The 23304-nt window shown below is 37.5% G+C and overlaps 1 protein-coding gene across 2 annotated transcripts in view; it reads right to left on the bottom strand.

Moving 5' to 3' along the window:
* The window catches only part of LOC105084249 (cytochrome P450 2C18), a 35765-nt gene extending 18454 nt beyond the window's left edge, over positions 1-17311 (bottom strand). Inside the window, exons 1-5 of one of the 2 annotated variants that reach the window (XM_031461414.2) lie at positions 16944-17311; positions 10521-10683; positions 10201-10350; positions 7251-7411; positions 4754-4930 (exon numbers count right to left, since the gene is read on the bottom strand). In XM_031461414.2, the coding sequence (XP_031317274.1) occupies positions 4754-4930; positions 7251-7411; positions 10201-10350; positions 10521-10683; positions 16944-17111 (819 nt within the window). In that variant the 5' untranslated portion in view covers positions 17112-17311. Of the gene's footprint in view, positions 1-4753; positions 4931-7250; positions 7412-10200; positions 10351-10520; positions 10684-12245; positions 12479-16943 lie in introns of those variants that run through there. The other variant, XM_010974311.3, reaches the window with a different exon arrangement.
* Positions 17312-23304: the final 5993 nt, after the last annotated feature.

Genomic DNA, 23304 nt, shown 5'->3' with positions numbered 1-23304 from the left:
CTCACATTGTTATAAAATTAAAGAAACTCGGACACTGTGTTCAGTATTAAAACAACAAGAATACCATATGGTATGGCAAAGTGTTTGGATTGACTAAATCTTCATTTCCTACTCTCACACCTTGCTTGCCTAAAAATCCCATTCCCAGCCTCTTCTGCAGCTATATTGGCCAACCAACATACTTCTTAACAATGGCCTACTGATGCCATTTTCTTATTTTTCTTCTTACTCAAAACACAGATATGAAGATGGAGGTGGTGTAGACATCATCTTGGAACATGAGTATCTGAACATGAAGATGAAACCTGTGTACTAAGTATGCTTAAGAAAAACGGAAGCCACCCAAGTCCATGATTCTCTGGGGCTACCATACTAGCCCTGGACGGCCGAATGCCCAACAGGAGACTCTCTGTATGTAAGATAAACTCCATTATTTCTTTAAACCTTTATTAATTGTTTTTCTTTCTTACTAGTAGGCAAACACAATATTAATTTAGGCAAATCAGAGCTGTATCTTGAAAAATGCTACAAGCCAGGATCAAGAGATTGCAATTCTCTTCTATTGCTGAAGACTTTATGTGGATTCTATATTGCCTAAAGACTCATTATGAAGCTGAAAATGTGCAAAAGCTACCATAGCAGCACATCCTAGAATACATTACAGAGAAAGAGAATGGATTCACAAAGACAAAATGGGGTCAGCCACTACTGTATTCCAGATGTGAGGCAACAGGCAATCTGGTCCAGGAAACAAGTGCAGGAATTAACAGGAATATATACACAGAAGAAATGTTACAAACATGAAGACAAAGAATTTGGGCATTAAATGCCCATGGAGGATGAAGGAGAGAGATGAGGTAATGCAGATGCTGAGAACCGGAAGTGACTGAACAGAGCTCTCATAAATTGGAAATTGGGAGAATAAAAGCACTTCATGAGGACAACTAAGGTTGCTTTAAGATGAAGGATATTGTGACACAAAATTGATAATAACAATAGGATAATTTGAAATATTAACTATGGATGTCATTAATATACAAAAAATGATTTCTCCCTATCAGTCCTCTAGACCAGCATTAATAAGGCTCTTTGAATCCCCAAGGGACCTGTGCCATGTATAATATTGTGTCATCAATTCCATTAAGACAGACTTAATCCTACCTACAGTGGTACTCGGTAGACAAAAGTAACCATCCACACTGGTAACAACAACTTCATTCAATTTGCTAAACTTGTCAACTCAAAATTACTCTAAGGCCAGAAGCAGAGTAGAGTACCTATAAACCATTACTAGTATTTCCATCTGTTCAAATGAATCTGAAGAATCAAATGGCTGTGTACACTTAGGCTATCAAAAAAAGTTAGCCCATAGAAAACATTGCTAAAAGAAATTAAAGAAGACCTAAATAAGTGAAGATACATCCCATGTTCATCTATGAAAGACCTAGTATTGTTAAGATGGCATTACTTCCAATGCCTACAGTTTCAACATGATCCCTATCGAAATCACCGCTAGCTTCTTTGCAGAAATTTATTAGCCTATCCTAAAATTCATATGGAAATTTAAGTGACCAATAGACAAAACAATCTTGCTAAAGAACAACAAAACTGGAGTACTCACACTTTCCAATATCAAAACTTATAATAAAGCTACAGTAATCAAGACTGTGTGGTACTGACATAAAGTGAGATATACAGACCAATGAAACAGAATTGAGAGTCTCATACTTACAGTCAATTAATTTTCTACAAAGTTGCCAAGACCATTCTATGTGAAAAGAATAGTCTTTTCAACAAATGGTGCTGGGACAATTGGATATACATATGCAAAAAAGAAAAAAAAAAAGAAGCTGGACCCATACCTCACACTATCATCAAAATCTGATTTAAAGTGGATCACAGACCTAAATAAGAGCTAAAGCTGTAAGATTGTTAGAAGAAAAACTGGGGAGAATCTTCATGTCCTTACATTAGATAGTTTCTTAAGAAATGACACCAAAGCACAAGCAACCAGAGAAAAAGTTAATAAATTGGATTTCACAAAATTTAAAACTTTTGAATATCAAAACGTTATCAAGACGGTAAAAAGACAATCTACAAAATAGAAGAAAATATCTGCAAATTATATATCTGATAAAGGACCTGTACCTCTAATATTTAAGAATTCTTACAACTTAACAACTTAATAATAATAGCCAAATTAAAAAATGGGCTAAGAATTGAAATAGACATTTTTTCAAAGAGATATATAACTGGCCAACAAGCTCATTAAAGATGCTCACTAGCCATCAAGGAAATGCAAATCAAAGCCACAAGGAAAGACCACTTCACACCTACTAGGATGGCTGGAATCAAAAAGACAGATATTAAAAAGCATTGTCAAAGATGTAGAGAAATTGTAACCTTCATACAATGCTGGTGAGAATATAAAATGGTGCAATTTTATGCACAAGTTTTCTCCTAAGAGTTTTAGTTTCAGCTCTTACACTTTAGTCTTTGATCCTCCAAAGGTTAAATATAAAGTTGTCAAAGACCTGACAAGTCTACCACCAGGTATATATCCAAGAGAAATTAAAACATATAAACAAAAATTTGTATACAGACGTCCACAGAAGCGTTATTCCTAATAGCCAAAAAACAGAAACAACCAAAATGTCCATCAACCAACAAAAACATATAAAATATGGTATATCCACAATGAAATATCATCCAATGATTCAAAGGAATGAAATACTGATATATTGCACATCATCAATGAACTCTGAAAACATTAAGTGAAAGAAGCTATACAGAGAAAGCCACATATCATATAATTCCATTAATATGAAATGTCCAGAATAGCTACTCTATAGAGACAGAAAGTAGATTAGTCATGCCTAGAGCAAGGAAGGATGGGGAGCAATGGGGGTGACTCCTAAAGTATAAAAGTTTTCTTTTCAAGGTTATAAAAATATTCAGAAATTGATTGTGGTGGTGGTGACAGCACAACTCTGTGGAAATATGAAACTACTGAATTGTACTTAAACTGTGTGAAGGGTATGGTATGTGAATTATACTCAATAAGGATTTATCAAAAAATAATGTTATACTCTAAATACCATAGTGAAATCCAGAGAAATAATGTGGTTTTTAAACATAGCACTGAGGAAGCAGGCTAATTGAAATTACTGACATAGCAGACTTTAACACCTCCTTAGCCCAGGATTAGTGGAGAAGTTTCATAGCATTAAGGAAACCCCTCAAAATATGTGCAGAATATCAAGAACTCATATAGACGTGTTCTTCTGAGAAGGTAACCATATTTTTAATCAGATTCTCAAGTCAACTGGACCCCAGAAAGATAAAAATATTTGCCCCAGCAAGAGAGAAAGCAGAGAATAGCAATAATTTGCTTCTTCCTTCCTCCAGTTTCTTCAAACCATACCATCTGCTTTACTTTGTTCCACCTGGGACACGTGATTTGAGCAGTCCAGTTCAAATCCATAGACAATTCTTTCAAAGCAACCTTCATCAGCGTCTGTGACTCCTTGACGTTTTAGTATACTAACTGATTTCTCATTTCTGCCCAATGCTACAAACTGGTTGAATAAAATAATGGTGGCCTCAGATAAAGGAATTTCCTTCTCTAGAATTAGCTCTTTACAGTGTGTTCTGCCTTTCCTCAGTTCAGAAGTTCTCTGCACCCATACAAGGGTTTTGATGTCATCTACATTCCTCTTATCATAGTTTCCAACCTGACCCTACTACTATTCAAATTCACTATTCAGATTTACTATCTGAATGTTTCTCTCCTTGGTTGAACTTCTCAAATAAGGTATTTGGTCATATTATTGAAATTTCCCATACAATCCCTACAATTTGGCTCTCATCCTCTCCGCCAACTAAAACCAATCTTTATTGATCTCTGATAATATGACAAGATGGGCAGCTTGATTTTATTTCAGAATCTTCTGTATTTCCATGGTCTAAACTTTCATCAAACCAAAGTTCAAAAAAAAGAAAAATCTCACAGCTGGTCCTTGAGCTCCATTCTTATGATACAGTTCATCTCATAGAACTTTCAGGATAATTTTCCCCAGTAGTTATTTGCATTCTACTCTTGTTTTGGCTCACACATCTCTGCCTGATCAAATCAAAATTTTTCATGCCAAAACTCAGGTTTACAGTTACTGGACAGACACCAACCTCCACCTCTGCTTCTGTCCAAATGTATTTTTGATGACATTCAGTTCAGGCTTCTCTCTTCTAGCCATCTAATTTCCTTACCACAACACACCTCTGAACCTCTCACTGTATCCTTCTACCAATCTGAAATTCCCTCCCCTATGACTTACTGCAAATATTTGAAGATCTACATCAAACCTTAGGACAAAGAGGAAGCCCACCCAGGTTAAACTCTTCCTTCTCACCCTCCCACATGCTGTGTGAAATGATCACATCCACCTTCCTTCTATGGCTCAACATTTTGTATGTCTCGCTTGTTTGTATTTCCATTTCACCTGGGATATACATTCCTTTCTCCTCAGGTAGCCTATTAGTACCTAACAAACAAAGTCAATATATTCTAGTTATTTAACAGTACAATTTTAAATCTCTCATGATGTTCAGTCCAGATCCATGCACACACAAGTACCCAAAGTGCTCGTCAAGCATTTCTTGTCAAACCATTTAAACATCCCAAGTAAGTACAGAACTAGTCAATGAACCAAACAATTCAGGCAAACAGATAACCAATCCGTCATTAACATTTTACCTGTTCCATTTTGATCAGAAAACAGTCAATGAAGTCCCGAGGGTTGTTAATGTCCAGGGATACTTGGTGTTCTTTTATTTTCTCCAAAACATAGCTTTCTAAATAAGCAAAATTTTTAAGTATTTTGTTATGACTGCCTGGGAGATAGTCAATGAGAGCAGGGAAATTGTTGCAGACCTTAAAGATTAAAAAATACATTGTTTATTAACTAAAAACATATATTGGAGACATATACCATATGCAAAGCCTTGGTTAAAAACAGAGATGAATACAAAATGGTCTCTGTCTTCAGGGGGAGCATTTTATATTGTACATATAAAGTAATTCTCTCTGCTGGTAGAGATATTTAAGGGAGAAAATTCTGACCAGTTGATGAAAATTGATAGTAATTTTCTATACTCATACATCAACCTTATAGTATTAAAGCATCTTTACAGCAATTCTTTCATTTTTTAACTTAGTTTTTTGTTACAACCTATAGAATGAGATGAATTACTAGGACTCACAGTTTACATATGAAGACAAGAGGTTAAGGAAGTGTGGGTAAGCTGACATAGATCACAAAGCCACTCCCTGCTGGTTCTACTATAAGGCAGCCCCAGAAACAGAATCACTCTTCTAATTCAGCAGGATGCAAAACTGGCAGGAAACCCGACTCAGCATTTTACGGATAAAGTACATGTGCACCAGAGCAGGCAAGTGACTTTTCTAAGATCATGTGGTTTTATTTAGGCAGAGTACAGGACACACAAGCTCAGCACAGGGAAAAATCGTGGTGTTTGTTCATGGTTCATACACCAGAAAACCATTCTGTCATCTTAACCCCAATACTTTGTCAGCTCGGATCCCAAACTGACACATGACACACCCTTGCCCTAGTCAGCGTTCCCTGGCAGCATCTGTTCACAAACATTCTCCCTCCTTGAGAGATAGTCTCTTCCTTTCTTAATTAGGATATTTCTGCTAAGTTAAAGTGATGAAGAGGTAAGTAAATGTGACTGGAGGACAAGACTTGTGAGCAATGGAGACCTTTCAGCAAGGACCTGGGGGTTCACTGGGTGCTATGGCCATGCTTTGGGGCAGTTATGGAAACTGCGTTTTAGGGGGTAGTGGAAAAAACACTGGCCCGGAACCCAATAGGCTTGAATTCAGGTATTTCTTTTCTTGTCTGTAAAATAACGGCTCAGCTATCTTTCCCAGATGTTCACTCTGTGATGCTAGCTCTGGGCAGGACTATGGTGTTCAAATATTCACAGATTAACATCAGCAAAAACAGTGTAACAGATAGCTCCAAAGGCCCAGCCCTACACAGAATGTTGGAAAATCAAGCAAAAACTGTCAGAATCAATTTCTCAGAACTCTTGAATTCAAAGGTTTGGAGCAATCACGTGAATGCTGAATCAAGAAAAAAGGTAACTTAAAAATGGTGGGAAAGATTTGTGGCTTTTTTCCCCCTTGTTCCACCTCCCTCCTCAGTTTGGCAGTGGTCTTCACAAGGGAAGCTTCTGCCAATGTGGGACCCTGGTTCCTAGTTCTGGAGGGACCAGAGCAGACCTCACTCACAAAGAATTGTGTTTCTGTGTCCTGACCTCTCTGGGGCCAAAGAACTGACACAGGCATCTGTCTTTGTGTCATCTAACTTAGAACACAGGGTGGAAAAGCAGCAGGTATGTCTCAAAAACCCTGCAAGATGAATGAACAACCCACAGCCACCTGGGGCAAAAGATTACAGTTAAGGCATACAACAGAGCACCCGACCTCGGGAAGAAAAGCTGGCGGGGGGAGTCCCTCTGGGAAATTAGAACATTCAAAAGCACTCATGTATACTGAGGAACTCAGAAAGCTACACACATGCCCAGGGCGGGACACAGGCTAAAAAAGACCTGAGAGACACTATGCTTTCACTGCTGATCTCTAGGCTTAGCGCAAGCAACAAGTGAAGAACAAGACAGAGTTAAAAATGGCCTGGCTAAGGGCTGAATGAGTGCCCAGCAACACAGAGGCAATCTGGAAGAGTTATTTCCATCCCTCCTTCCATCCTTCCTTCTTTCCTCTTTTCCCCTCTTTCTCTTTCTTTTCCTCCTTCTACCTCTACCCCTTTCTCTTCACCTCTTTTTTTGGCTCCTCACATTCAAGGACATCTCTATCCAAACACTAGCTGAACATAAGTTAAAGGAACAGAGATTTCAGAGACCACACACACACACACACACACACACACACAAAAGACTTTGCAAAAATAGTTTAGAAAAGTCACTAAATAAACAAAGACCTATAGCCTGTAATGGGGGGGGGGACCTCCTCCTCAAAAAAAACCCATAGGGTAAGCAAAAAACAAAACAAAGAGAGGGGAGAAACTAAGTCCCAGAGTTACCACACTGTAATATCCAAAATGTTCAGTTTTCAAGCATTCATTTCACAGCCTGGTCCATATGTAATTCTGAACCTGTCAGAAGAGCATAAATGACTTTTCAGGAAGAGAAGATCTTGACCTTACCTGGATCCATGGGGAGCTCATAATCCTGAGGTTTTCATTAAATTTTTCCAGCAAACTAAGAAAATCGTGATCTGTATAATCAAAACGGTTCTGGAAAATAATGGAGCAGATCACGTTGCAGGGAGCACAGCCCAGGATGAAAGTGGGATCACAGGGTGACGCTAAAGAATTGGAAATATTTATAAAACATCATTAAAATATACATATAAAACTTTGTTGTGGTTAACAAGTAATTTTAGAATATCTAAAGCAGTATCTACCTAGAAATTCCCTTATCAGCAAAACTTTAAGCATGCTTAAAGTCAACACACCACTTTTCCCTTAAACATGAACTGACCATTCCATCCCAGTTTGTTTAATAACAATTAATAATAAATTTTCCAAATACTCCAGAGTTATATCATTGCCTTGACCCAAGGTGCTGGGTATTTTGAAAAGCAGAAAAAAAAAAAGGAAAAAAAATTAAAGGCTGGTTTTTAAAACACTTAATAATTCAGGCTATTTATCAATGTAGAATCACATCTGCCTAGTAAGCTTATAACCAATCAAGCATTGATGTAGGAAGGAAAAATAGTTAGGGACCCAGAAAACTTTTATACATAATGAATAGTTGAAGGAACAGCTTGTATAATCAGTGAAGGAACAGATTAAAGATAGAAAGATTATGGAAAAATTCAGGTATTTGATGGAACAATAGAAAAAAGCAAAAGCCATCCATGTTGCATGAAAAGAAAAACTAACACAAATGAACACAAATTATAAGATAGATTTGTTTTCCTAAAATAAAAGAAAGTAAGATTTCTTCATTTCAAACTTAAATCACAGATAGGGCAAACAAGAAAGGTTAAACTGATAAACAGAGTCCCTTCGTCTCTCTATTGTAATATGGTGGGGGAGGGGGGAACATCCTGCTCTAAGAAATAGTGTCCTTACTCCCAACCAGGCCTCACATTTAACTTATTTGACAGAACCTGCTCTCTTGTGGAATTCTGGGATATTGCTATATATGCCCATCAACAGAATACCATGCTATTATAAAATTTTAAATTCGAATTTAGATCAATTCCATCACTGTACAGATAGAGCAGAAGAAAAGTAGTTTTCTTTTTTAGGGGTCAATATTTAAATGAAGTTGCTGTAATCAAACAATCAATAAAATTTATATGCCCAAATCCACATCACAGATGTAATTAAGGGTGACTTGAATCAAGGTGTTCTGAAGAAATGATAGGGAATTAAGTAATAGGAAACCTGTTAAACAACTGCTCCTTTTCAGCTGAAACATGCCAGGGCACTAAGCTTTCAGAAAAAAAACTTCTTTTAGAAGGCAGTGGATGATTTCTTTCTGTGTGTTGACAACTAAAATCTGATTTTTAATCTTTCCTTCTACTTCATTTGAAAAAGAGAATTACAGAGCAGGGAAATTTGGAATTCAGACTGAAAATAAGATTCATTGTGACAAGCACTTCACAAGTCAGTATAGCTGGCAGTAGGTGGTAAAAAAATTACCAAAAAGTTCTAACTTAAAATCCAGTTGTTTTAAAATGTATGTGGGGTTTTATTTTTATTCAGATGGTGAGGACAACAGATCAGCAGATGATAGCCATCAAAAAGACAGTTTGTTACTTACACATCCCAAGAAGAGGGGGTACACCACACAGGGCCACAAGGGGGAGCACCAAGGTCAGTCAGGAGGCAGAAGGGTCAAGGGGAAAGCATGCGCCAGAGCCTTTACTGGGGTTTTCATTGAAGAAATGAGCAATGCAGGGTATGCATGCTGACTAAGTTGATGATTAGATAGTTTGGGTAATTTCAGAGGGCTCTAGACTATAGGCGTGGTCTCCAGTTTTCCAGTAACTGGCCTTGGGTTGATTTAGGGCAGGGAGAATATTGGCTTGGTGTGTGAAAGTTTAATAAAGGAGGTGGCTAGGGGATATGGACATTGGATAGGTTAGTTTGAAAATCAAAGGCATGCTCACAGACAAGATGTTTGCTCTCAGAATTAGCTAATCCTGGGAGAGGCAGTTGTTCCCTGGGTCTGTAAGGCCCCCAAGATGTCAAAGTATCATAACAGAGAAAATTAAAAACATGATTATTACATTAATAAAGGAGGAGAGGAATACAAAGAAAGCTGAAAACAGAAGCCACTACTAGGGAAGGCAGGGCAATGAATTATTCATAAAAGCTGAAATCTGTTTGAATAAATCATTTTATAACCTGGTATTTGGGGAATGTTGAGGATTATGCTATAGCATCTATTTCTTAAAATATATAAAACAATACTTAAGTAGGGAGCAACATTAAATAACTTAAGCTGGTAATTTAAAAGCAGTTGTTTACAAGGAAATCACAGCTAATGAGGTCTGCACTAAGGGATGCCAAAGCAATTAAAATCATAGAAAAGTATCATTATGAGCCAGAACATCAAGCAAAGGGTCTTGGAAGAAACCTTCAGATATGTGAGTGAGGCTGAGCATACAAATATAGGCCAATTAAAAAGCACATATCATTTGTTTCATGCTTTATCAGGGTGTATGAGGTCACTTCTACCATGTCCACCTGACAAGTACTCCTTGGTGAAATGTTCTGGAATAGATAACCCACATTTACACTATGGGAAAAACACTGTTCTCTAACGTCAAAAAACTAAGACTCAAAACTGTCTACCTTTATGACCTAATGATTTGAAAACAAGAGTTCAGGACAGAATAGCATTAAATGACTTTTAATCCACACTGTATGCACCATTCTGGGCCTACACACACACACAACAAGCATAAATACACAAAAGCTCCTTTGCTTCTCTGGGTCAAATCCTTCCTCCTCCACATGAGGACTGACAGCCACTACCCACGTGAAAAATGGGGCCGCCCCTGAAATATTTCCAAGGACGTCACTGGAGAAGTGAGCAGCCTGTTAAGGTCAGAGATTGAGTACAGAAATCACCCACCATTGGTTTTTCTCAACTCCTCCACAAGGCAGCGGGCTTCCTCTTGAACACGGTCCTCAATGCTCCTCTTACCCATTCCGAAATTCCGCAGGGTCATGAGGGAGAAGCGCCGGATCTCCTTCCATCTCTTTCCATTGCTGAAGAGGATTCCTACCAGGAGGGGAAGCAGAGACTAGGAGGGAGGTCCTAGGGAAGGAGGAGTGAGCTGACACTTGCCAGCCTCTGGGATGAACCAACTCTGCTGAGGAGTTTTTCAAATTTCTGTTCTCCACCGTCCCCACACCCATTGCCAATGCTGAATATGAAACATGCACACATACCATATCCCTTATTAACTCTTTCAGCCAATGGGAAACTGCCTCTTCCAGAAAACTCTTCTCCCATATCAATTAGGGCTTCTTTCACTGCTTCATATCCATGCAACACAATAGTGGGCTTCAAGCCAAAATACAGAGTGAACACAGGGCCATAAACTTTTGAGAGCTGGAAAATGGAAAGAAAATGCAAATATTTTAAAAATTAATAAAAATTTTAAAAAATTAATTAAAAAATTTTAAAATTAATTCAAAAAATTTTTAAATTAAAAAATATTTAAAAGAAAATGCAAATATTAGCAAAAAAAGTCACAATTTGGTCTATTTTGCTCATGATTAAGATTGCTACCATCACATTGTTGATATTTTTATTCTGCCACACATAATTTCAAACATTTCTGGATCTTATATATAAACGGGGTGATAATTCAACACCATTCACAATAAAAAGTCTCACCAAAGTGGGCATAGAGGGAACATATCTCAACATAATAAAGCCATTTACAACAAGCCCACAGGCAACATAATATTCAACAGTGAAAAGCTGAAAACCTTTGTGCTAAATTCAGGAACAAAACAAGGATGACCACTCTCACCACTTCTATTCAACATAGATTGGAAATCTTCGCCACAGCAATCAGACAACAAAAGGAAATAAAAGGCATCCAAAGTGGGAAGTAAGAAGTACAACTGTCACTATTTGCAGATGACATCGTACTGTATCAAGAAACATGTCTCCACCAAAAAACTATTATAACTAAGAAATGCATTCAGCAAAGTTGCAGGATACAGGATTAATATACAGAAATCTGTTGTGTTTCTATATACCAATACTGAACTATCAAAATGAAAGTTTAAAAAAATCCCATTTAAAGTCACATCAAAAAGGATGAAATACCTAGGAATAACCCAATCAAAAAATAGGCACAAGGCCTAAATAGACACTTTTCCAAAGAAGACATACAGATGGTAAACAAGCACATGAAAAGATGCTCAAAACCACTATTAGAGAAATGCCAATCAAAACCACAATGAGGTATCACCTAACACCAGTCAGAAAGGCTATCATCAGAAAGTCTACAAATAATAAATGCAGGAGAGGGTGTGGAGGAAAGGGAACCCTCCTACACTACAGGTAGGAATGTCAATTGCTGCAGCCACTATGAAAAACGGTATGGAGGTTCCTCAAAAAAAAACAAAAATTGACTTACCACATCATCCAGCAATTCCACTTTGGTTATACATCCAGAAAAAACAAAGATTCTAATTTGAAAAGATACATGCACCCCAAAGTTCACAGTAGCACTATTTAAAATAGCCAAGACATGAAAGCAATCCAAGTGCCCATCAACAGACCACTGGCTTAAGAAGATGTGATACATATACACAACGGAATATTATTCAGTCATTAAAAATTGTGACCAACTATTCAATTTAAAAAAAATGAAATGATTTGCAACAACATGGACAGGCCCAAGGAATATTATGCCTAGTGAAAGAGGTCAGAGAAATAAAAAATACTATATGATATCACTTAAACGCAGAATCTAAAAAATAACACAAATGAATCTATACACAAAACAGAAACAGACTCACAGACATTGAAAACAAATTTACGGTTACCAAACAGGGGAGAGTACAAATTGGGAGTATGGGATTAACAGACACAAACTACTATACATAAAATAGATAAGCAACAACGATTCACCGGACGCAGAGAGAATATATTACATCTTGTAACAGGCCACCGCCAAGATGGCGGTGCCCAAGCTGCGCTGCATTTTCCATCCGGTGGTTTGGAGCCTCAGGCCAGTCAGGAGTTCTGCTCCCCGGGCTGCGTGAGGCCCACTCAGGCGCTCAGGGGTTGCTGGCGGTGCAGAAGGCTCAGGGTCTGTTCAAGTTCTTCCCCGAGAGTGGTGCGAAGAATGAGCTCACAGAGCTCTTCGACCCCGTCACCACAGGCAACTTTCCTCAGGCCACTCACTGAATGCAGGGCACCTGCTGGTGCTGTTGGGCCTGTTTTCATTTCCAGCGAGCGGGCCACAACCGGATCAAGCTGGTGGGAGTCAGGCGGACGCGGAGCGCGAGGCGTGGGACGCGGAGCGCGAGGCGTGGGACGCGGAGCGCGAGCCGCGCGCACGCAACCTGCACCCAGGACTCAAGGCGCCTCACTAACCCGCAGACCTGGGGCAGCTTCGGGTGCTGGACGACTCGGTGCGGGGCTAGAAGCAGCTCCTGACGAACTTCCGGTCGGCAGTGGGCGGCTGCTTCCGCATGGGCGCACAGCTGAGCTCGCTGAGCGTGCAGACTGGGCTCAACAGCCCCAGGAGCATGAGTTTGGCCGGTTTTTTCTACCAGGTGCTCCAGGCCTGTGATTTCTACTACCTATTCTAGCGTTATGGATGCCAGGCTCAGCTGGGTGATCTGATCAGCTGGCCAATATCATGTCCGGATACGAGTTCATACACAAGTTGACTGGAAAAGACGTTTTTGGACTCTGTTCCTCTAATTACAATTGGAGCAAAACTGGGAAAGTCCGCCAGCGGTGCTGTTGGGCCAAACAGGTATAAGACATCTCCGTTTGAATTGTTTCCAATTTTTTTGTCAGGCAGCAGGACTATTTGGCAGAAGGTTACCTGACGCTCTCTACTTTTCTGCCCCCTTCCAGGGGTTGACCACATAATGCAGCTGCATGTCAAAGAGCCAGAAAAGCCGAGTCCTTAGAAAGGACTTGCAGAAGTAACAAAGTTTGTTCGTGAAGGAGAAGGGCTGGACTCTGCTAAAAAGGTGTACACAAGCCCTTTATCGTAGCAGCATAGATGCACTGGAGGTCATGTCTGATCAAGAGTTGTTTAAAGAAGCTTCATTTTCTGGAATTTTGTTTTAACATTTTTATTGAGTTATAGTCAATTTACAATGTTGTGTCAATTTCCAGTGTAGAGCACAATTTTTCAGTTATACATGAACATACATATATTCATCGTCACATTCTTTTTTGCTGTGAGCTTCGTTTTCTGATTTAGTCCTTGACCCAGGAACAAGCGTCCTAGATACATGCTGCAAAGCAAATGCCTGATGGTCCTGAGGGTATTGGATGATAACAGAAGGCGGAGTCAGTATAAATCACAGACAAGTAATAAATCCTGAGCGCATTTTAGTTTTTTGCAGAACATATTCTTAAGAACGGACTTTCATTACTTACAATAGGAAAAAGGAATTTCTACATTATGACTTCAGCTGTGGTGAAAATCCTTCTGGTGGTTCAAACTCATACATTATTCATTCTAAAGACATTCGAACTTACACCTTTGCTTATGCAAATGAAACACAGAGAATGGAGTATACTCTAGGCATCACAGTGTGAGTAATTTCATCTTTTATATAGGTTGGTTTTGTGTGTCTAACAGTGGGATATTTTATTTCCTAATCCTTAAATATGAAGGACTCCCACAGAAAAGCATGATTTCCAGAGTTAATCTCTTAATAATTTTACTTCATAAAAAAAAAAACTAATGGTTGTTTTCCTGTCCTGTTCTTGCTCTTTTGGAGATGGGAGAGGGAAAATGAAAAAGAGGTAGTATAGGAATTGTGGGTACTTTTATATCAGGTATATATATCACTGAATTTTTTTGTTGTTTAGGAAGCTAATACAGTTCTCCTTAAAAAAGGAAACATGGTAGAGGAAGCCATAGTTGGCATTAGAAATTATAGTAGAAGTAGTTTCTTTTCAAAGAAAAGAACAAAAATCAGTACCTGACTTTTCAGAAAGTTTCTAATTCAATTTTCCAGTCCCTTGCCTATGTTTTCATATAATGAAATTTACTCAAGCCTTGTCTTTTTATTTAGTAAAGTAAGGTAGCAATGATTTATAAACTTTTAAATTAGTTTTGAGTTTCAAATTCTGTCCCCAAGCATATTGCAACTTGAGATGAACTGAAAAGTTAAGTGACCAAGCAGATAGAAGAGAGTTAACCAAATGAGACTATCCAAAGATAAAAGGGCTAAAAAAAAAGAAAAATTCAGGTCAGATTTAAAGGATTTGGAATCAAGGCTTAGTTAAATTAAGCTCTACATACATCAGGTGAGTTAATCCTCCAGCACTATTTGCAACATGTGAAAAACCAAGATAATAGCACCCTTATGTCCCTGAGGATCAAGTGAAACACAAACACACATGAAATGGTTTACAATCAGATTTCTTTTAGAATTTACAGGCAGCATAGCATGGCTTTAGAGTTCAAATTCTAACCATTTACTACCTGGATTTCTTGCAGCAAGCCACTATCTTCATGTGCAAAAATGGAGATGTTAATAATACTTCAGGCAATTCTGAAAATCTAATAGGAGAAATATCATAAAACTTTCATACAGTATAAGCTGTACTGCTGTGTTCCAAAGTAGATTTCAGTGTTAAAAATCTGGTTTATCTAAACCTTCTTCTGAGAGTAGAGTTGGGAAGAATTCACTCCTTGACAAAGTTTTATGTCACTATATGCTGGCAATTTTTTGACATAGTAAGTAATAGGTATCCAATGTAAATGTCAGAGATCATCTCTATGGTTCAGAACTTCACTGTTTGAGGGCCAACAAAAGGTTTTCTCTTTCCATACCTATCTTGCCTCTGTTTTTCTTTGTACAGGGTGTGTAGTACTAGCAAGTGCATTAGCACAGCAGGTAACGTTTTCAAATTGAAATTTGTTTGATATATTGGAGAAAGGTGCATTATACTTACTTTTCCCCCTCCAAATTCAATAGGCTGAAATAGCATGGTAGTCACCGGATCTATCCGAAATAAGTCATGTATGGCTATAATTTCAAAACTGATGTTGAATGATGGCAGAGTGATTTTAAAGTGTGCTAACAAACATTTTGGAAGCATGTATTCTATGAAGATATAGAGTTGTACCATATCATAGCAGACCGAGTCTGTTTTTTTTGTTTGAGATCAGTTGCTGAGCCTACTGTTTCTTAGTAAGTAGGTACCATTAGATAAAGATAACAGACACATCCATATTGTTCCTGCCAGTAGTCCTTCATAAATGTTGTGACTTAAAAAATTTTAATATCTGCAATATATAATTTATCTTAACATGTATAATGTAATTCATGTCAAGAATCACCTGGGGAATTTTAAAATGTGTGTATGTTCTAGACCTCATTCCCAACACCCTGAAAGCCTTTAGGAGTATGTGTGTCCAGATGTTTTGCTTTAAATAATAAAGCTCCACCACTATTTTCATTAAAAACAAATCTTATAATATCATATAATAGCATAAAATCTTCAAAAAAAAAACTGAATCACTATGCTGAACACCTGAAACTAATGCAGTATTGTAAATCAATTATAAATTTTTATTATCAGTAAAAAATTTTTAGACTAAATATGATACTGATAGTTATATCACCTCTGATGTGCCAGGCAATGGCCTGGGCAATTGGTACTCAGATTATTACTAACCACCAGATCAACACTTTGAGATAAGTCTATTTACACTGTTCTATAAATAAAGAGATTGAGGGTCAAAGAATTTCCTGTTTATTTGCAGTGTGTCACACCTAATAAATGGAAGACCCAAATTTCAGCACTTCTTATTCGACCTCTAGTGCCTGAGCAATTTATCAGTCCCCAATGCCTACCTTAGGGCCAATTTCCAGCTGACTATTTCCGGATCACCTGTAAAGGTCATCCCATGGGAGTTGTGACTCAGTAGTGATAAATGCTAGAAATCTGTATTTTTTAAAACCACTCTAGGTGATTCAAATGCCCAGCCCATTTCCAAATCTGCTGGTATTACTAACACAGAAAGGGTGTAAGCGTAACAGAGGCAGTGTCAGGACATGCAGCATCTCATGAAAGAACAGTTTCTTCCACCCTGCAGCGTTCTTGGCCTCAGCCGCTTTGTGCAGAATTCAGATTCAGTCACCACCCAGCTGGCTCTGACTAGTTACTCTTTTCTATCATTCACTCATCCTGGTCCTGATCCCCAGCTATTTACTGGACATCAGGCATAATTTGCTTCTTCAGAGAAGTTCAAAATTCATGGCTGTTCTGACCAAAACATACAGTTTGTATAGTAAATGACTTCTTGAATGAAATCTCTGATGACAAAACACTTCCCTTACCATTCACTTGCAGCCCCAGATCATAGCAAATGGTGGTAAAACAAAGAAGAGAAGGAGCACTCCCATCTTCTGCCACTTTATTATTTTGATTCTACCATACAAAGATCTAAATGCTTCTCCAATCACAAAATGCATTACTTCATTCCACTGTTCTTGACAATGACAGACCAAAGGTAAAACTCTACAGGGAGTATTTGCTTTAAAATGACATATTTTAATATATTATAATAAATAGATTTCATTTTAAAGTAGAAGTTAACTTACTTACCTTTTGCAAGCCATGGGAGGACTATAAAACATACTTACAATTCTTAAAGATTTGCTGATGTCCTTAACATCTAACTGTAGGATATTTCCAAGAATTGGGAGAGGAGTGGGGCCAGGCGGAAGGCTCCCTCTCTGAGATCTCTGTTTCCACAGAGACAGGAGGAGCCAACAGGAGAGACAAAGCACGAGGACCACAGCTAGATCCATTGAAGCTTTCTCTTCTTACTTAGACAACTGTGAGCCTGAAATCTAAAGCTTTTCTAACAGTCCGGCTAATTCAACCTGTGAGTCTTTGATTCATAATGATTCAAAGTAAACAATCAGCTAGGTGTACTTTAATCTCTCTTATGAAGGGACTTTGGCCCTCTGATAAAGATTAACATATGGTGTTCTTTGCTCTAGTTCTTCTTTCTGTCTAATGCCCCACCCTGGACAATCTGGTTTAACAGGTCTGGAGTGGAGCCCAGGTACTGGTAATTGTTTAAAAACACCCCATGTGGTTGAGAACCAGTGAAGTCAGTGATTTAATTTTTAAAAAATTGATCAACATTCTGGATTCCCAGATTAATGACCAGTTGAGAATTTATGGCTTTGAGGGCAAATCTTTGTATATTAAAAAATGTTTATCCTTTAATGCTTGATCAAGCACTAAGATACTTTGTTCTTGAAAATGAAAGCCTTTTGAAATATTTTAGTGCACTGTACCAACATTATAGCTTCCTAAACATAAACTTGGTAACGTAACTCATACATCTGGAAAGTCAAACATGTATCAAGTAATTAGCTAAGTAAATTTACATGTATTTTACATCAAACTCTCCTCCTCCCACCCCCCCAAAAAACCACTAGAAGAATGGATTATTAAATTTTATTTTCAAATAGGGAAAGGGAAATTCAGAGAGAATTGGAGATCCACCCAGAGACACACAGCTCATAAGTGACAAAACTGGAATTTGAACAAATGTCCTCTAATGCCCCTTGTAGTGCACTGTGACTTACATCACAGCTGCCTCAAAAACAATTTTAGGAAAACAAAACCAAACCCCTAATACATTAGTCTCTGAATGTACACCCCACTGAGTGTTCACAGAATAACAGACTTCACACTAAAGCAGATGCTCCTCACTTGACTCCAAGGATAAAAGGATTGTGGATTCTCAAGAGAAGACATACATGATACGGATTCTCCTTCCTCCACCACTGCAGAGGTAAAACTTGTTCAGGCAACTAAGGGAAGAGCCAACCTCAGAGAATTTAGGGTATAGGACTTGAGAAGCCACGACTTCTCTCCTCCCAGTCACCTCCAGGTACAGCTGCTTTTCTTTGGTTGCTTTCTTTGGCCCATCATTGTCAGAAATAATGGAATGAAGTGTGCACAGCAAGGAAGGGAGCTTTTAAACAACAAAAGGTGTGGTTTCAGTGGAAGATGGAAAACAGGGACTTCAATGAACAGATTCACAGCCCAGAAACCTTCAACATGCAGACACAAACAGGAAACGTTTAGTGGTCATGAGGATCTAAATATCACTGAAATTATATACATTAAGAGATTGCTAATAATAATGCTTGTACAAAGACATTCTGTAAAGATAGCATCATAGTTTTTATTGAAGTATAGTTGATGTACAATATTATATGGTACAGGTATACCATATAGTGAAGTTATACTATATTTACAGTTGTTACAAAAATTGGCTATATTCCCTGTGTTGTACAATATATTCTTGTGGCTTATTTTATACCTAATAGTCTGTACCCCTACCTCTAACTTACCCCTCCCTTTATCCCTCCCCCAACTGGTAACCAGTAGTTTATTTTCTTTATCTGTGAGTCTGTTTCTTTTTTGTGATATTCACTAGTACAGGAGCATGTACTTTTTCAGGCTGTACTTGAGGGAAGCTTCTACAGAGTCCACAGACTTCACTGGACATCCTCAGGGAAAAGAAAAGTAGCCACCCTATGAGCAGTTCTTGTATTTTCATATCCAGCATTCGATTTTCAGAACTCTAAAACACTTTATGTTAAAACTTCTTTTTTTTTAGATTTATTTTTTAATTGAAGTATATTCAGTTTACAATGTTGTGTCAGTTTCTAGTGTATAGCATAATGTTTCAGCCATACATGTACGTACAAATATTTCTTTTTATTTTCATTTTCATTATAGGTTACTGCAAGATAGTGAATATAGTTCCCTGTGCTATACAGTAGAAATGTGTTTATTTTATTCATTTTTTATTCTTATCTTTTATTGAAGTATAGTTGATTTACCAAGTTAGTTTCAGGTGTATGGCAAAGCAATTCAGTTATACATATACATACATATATATTTTTTCAGTTTCTTTTCCATTATGGCTCATTATAAGAAATTGAATATAGTTCTCCATGCTATACAGTAGGTCCTTGTTTTTCCATTTTATATATAGTAATGTGTATCTGTTAATCCCAAACTCCTAATCTGTCCATCCCCCCTCCTTTTCCCCCTGGTAACCACAGTTTGTTTTCTATGTCCATAAGTGTATTTCTAGTTTGTAAATCAATTTGTATCTTTTCTTTTTAGATTCCACATATAAGTGACATCATATGTATGATACTTGTCTTTCTCTGTCTAACTTACTTCACTCAACATGATAATCTCTAGGTCCATCTATGTTGCTACAAATGGCATTATTTCATTCTTCTTTATGGCTGAGTAATATTCCATTATATATACACCACAACTTCTTTATCCATTCATCTATTGGTGGACATTCAGATTGGTTCCATGTCTTAACTATTGTAAATAGTGCTTCTGTGAACATTGGGGTGCATGTGCCTTTTCAAATTATAGTTTTCTCTGGATATAAGCCCAGGAGTGGGATTGCTGGATCATGTGGTAGTTCTATTTTTAGTTTTTTAAAGAACCTCCATACTGTCCTCCATAGTGTCTGCACCAATTTATATTCCCACCAACAGAGTAGGCGGGTTCCTTTTTCTCTACACCCTCTCCAGCATTGATTATTTGTAGGCTTTTGAATGATGGCCAATCTGACTGGTGTTGTAGTTTTGATTCTCATTTCTCTAATAATTAGCAATATTGAGCATCATTTCATGTGTTTGTTGGCCATCTGGATTTCTTCTTTGGAGATAAGTCTGTTTAGGTCTTTTGCCTATTTTTTGATTGGGTTGCTTTTTTTTTTTTATATTAAGATAAATGAGCTGTTTGTATATTTTGGAAATTAGTCCCGTGTCTGTCATGTCATTTGCACCTATTTTCTTCCATTCCATAGGTTGTCTTTTTGTTTTGCTTATGGTTTTCTTTGCTGTGCAAAAGCTGTTAAGTTTAATTAGATCCCATTTGTTTCTTTTTGCTTTTATTTCCATTACTCCAGGAGCTGGTTTGAAGAAAAAACATTGCTGATTTACATCAACAGTGTTCTGCCTATGTTTTGCTCTACAAGTTTTATAGTATCCAGTCTTACATTTATGTCTTGAATCCATTTTCAGTTTATTTTTATATATGATGTTAGAGAATGTTCTAATTTTATTGTTTACACATTACATTCCAGTTTTCCCAGCACTACTTATTGAAGAGACTGTCTTTTCTCCATTGTATATTCTTGCTTCCTTTGTCATAGATTAATTAACCCTAAATGTCTGAGTTTATTACTGGACTTTCTATCCTGTTCCATTGATCTAAGTATATATTTTTTGCCAGCACCATGCTGCTTTGATTACTGTTTCTTTGTAGTATAGTCTGAAATCAGGGAGCATAGTTCCCCCAGCTCCATTCTTCTTTCTTAAGATTGGTTTGGCTGTTTGGAGTCTTTTGTGTTTCCATACAAATTTTAACATTTTTTTGTTCCAGTTCTGTGAAAAATGTCATGGGTAGTTTGATAGGGATTGCATTAAATCTGTATATTGTCTTGGGTAGTATGGCCATTTTAACAATATTCATTCTTCCAATTCAAGAACACAGTATATTTTTCTGCTTGTGTCATCTTCAGTTTCTTTCATCAGTGTCTTACAGTTTTTAGGGTACAGATCCTTTGCCTCCTTAGGTAGATTTATTCCTAGCTATTTTGTTCTTTGATGCAATGGTAAATGGGACTGTTCACTTAATCTCTTTTTCTGATATTTCATTGTTAGTGTGTAAAAATGCAACTGATTCCTGTATATTAATGTTGTGTCCTGCAACTTAACTGAGCTCTGGTAGTCTTCTGGTAGCATCTGTAGGGTTTTCTCTGTATAGTATCATGTCTTCTGCAAATAGTGACAGTTTTACTTCTTTTCCAATTTGGATTCTTTTTATTTCTTTTTCTTCTCTGATTACTGTGGCTAGGACTTCCAAAACTATGTTGAATAAAAGTGGCAAGAGTAGGCATCCTTGTGTTCCTGATCTTAGAGGAAATGCTTCCAGCTATTCCCCATTAAGTATGATGTTAATTATAGGTTTGTCATATATGGCCTTTATTATGTTGATATATGTTCCTCTATGCCCACATTCTGGAGAGTTTTTATTATAAATACATTTTGAATTTTATCAAAAGTTTTTCTGCATCTATTGAGATGATCATATGATTTTTATTCTTCAATTTGTTAATGTGATATATCATACTGATTGATTTGCAGATATTGAAAAATCTTTGTATCCCTGGGATAAATCCTACCTGATCATGGTGTATGATCCTTTTAATGCATTGTTGGAGTCAATTTACTAGTATTTTGTTGAGGATTTTTGCATCTATATTCATAAGTGATATTGGCCTGTAACTTTTTTTTGTCATATCTTTGTCTGGTTTTGGTGTCAGAGTGATGATGGCCTCATAGAATGAGTGGAAGTGTTCCTTCCTCTGCAGTTTTTTGAAGTTTCAGAAGGATAGGTGTTAACTCCTCTCTAAATGTTTGGTAGAATTCACCTGTGAAGCTCTCTTGTCCTAGACTTTTGTTTCGTGGAAGTTTTAAAATTACTGATTTGATTTCAGTATTGGTAATCAGTCTATTCATATTTTTTATTTATTCCTGGTTCAGTCTTAGAAGATTGTACCTTTCTAAGAAATTGTCCATTTCTTCTAGGTTGTCCTTTTTGTTGGAGTATAGTTGCTCATAGTAGCCTCATATGACCCCTTGTATTTCTGTGGTGTCAGTTGTAACTTCTTTTTTATTTCTGATTTCATTAATTTGAGTCCCCTCCCTTTTTTTTCTCAATGAGTCTGACTAAAGCTTTATCAATTTTGTTTATCTTTTCAAAGAACCAGCTTTTAGTTTCATTGATCTTTCTATTGGTTTTTAGTCTCTATTTCATTTGTTTCTGCTCTAATCTTTATGATTTCTTTCCTTCTACTAACCTTGGGTTTTGTTTGTTCTTTTTTGTCAAGTTGCTTTAGGTATAAAGTTAAGTTGTATTTGAGATTTTTCCTATTTCCTGAGGTAAGCTCTGTCACTATATACATCCCTTGTAGAACTGCTTTTACTGTATCCCAGTGGTTTTGGATTGTTGTGTGTTCCATTTTCTTTTATCTCTAAGTATTTCTGATTTCCTTTTTGATTTCTTCAGTGATTCATTGGTTGTTTAGTAGCATATTGTTTAGCCTCCACGTGATGTGGGTTTTGCTGTTTTTTTTTTCTTATAGTTGATTTCTAATCTTATAACACTGTAGTCAGAAAAGATGTTTGATATGATTTCAATTTTCTTAAATTTACAAAGGCTTGCTTTGTGGGCCAGCATGTGATCTATCCTGGAGAATGTTCCATGAGCACTTGAGAAGAATGTGTATTCTGTTGCTTTTGTGGGGAATGCTCTGTAAATATCAGATAAGTTCATCTCATTTAATGCATCATTTGAGGCCTGTATTTCCTTATTGATTTTCTGTCTTGTTGATCTGTCCATTGATGTAAGTGGGGTATCAGGGTCCCCCACTGTTATTGTGTTACTGTTGATTTCTCCTTTTATGTCTGTTAACAGTTGTCTTATATATTGAGATGCTCCTATGTTGGATGCATATATATTTACAATTGTTACATATCCTTCTTGGATTGATCCCTTGAGCATTATGTAGTATTATTATTTATCTCTTGTAACAGTCTTTATTTTAAAGTCTATGTGGTGCTCTCTGTGGGGAAACTCAGGCTGTTCTGCACAGACTCCCAGCCTCAGCCTGCACCACACGCCAGCCCCCTGAGGCTGCCTTTGCACAGTCAACTCAGTTCCCCTCCCTGGATCCATCCTGTGAAGCCCAAGCTCCAGCACCCAGTCCCAGCCTGCATCTGCCTGCTCTTGTCTTAATCTAGGGATTGCACACACCCTCTGTGCTGGTTTTTCTCTGTTCTGTCCGCCAAGCAACTGCTGCTTTCTTCTCTGAGCCTCTGAAGCTTCCTTCTGTCCCAGCTGACCTCCCCGGTAGAGAGTGGGCTTCCTAGGGTG

This window comes from Camelus dromedarius, chromosome 8 (assembly GCF_036321535.1).
Source record: "Camelus dromedarius isolate mCamDro1 chromosome 8, mCamDro1.pat, whole genome shotgun sequence".
NCBI lineage: Eukaryota > Metazoa > Chordata > Mammalia > Artiodactyla > Camelidae > Camelus > Camelus dromedarius.
This window is presented reverse-complemented; position numbering and strand designations above follow the sequence as displayed.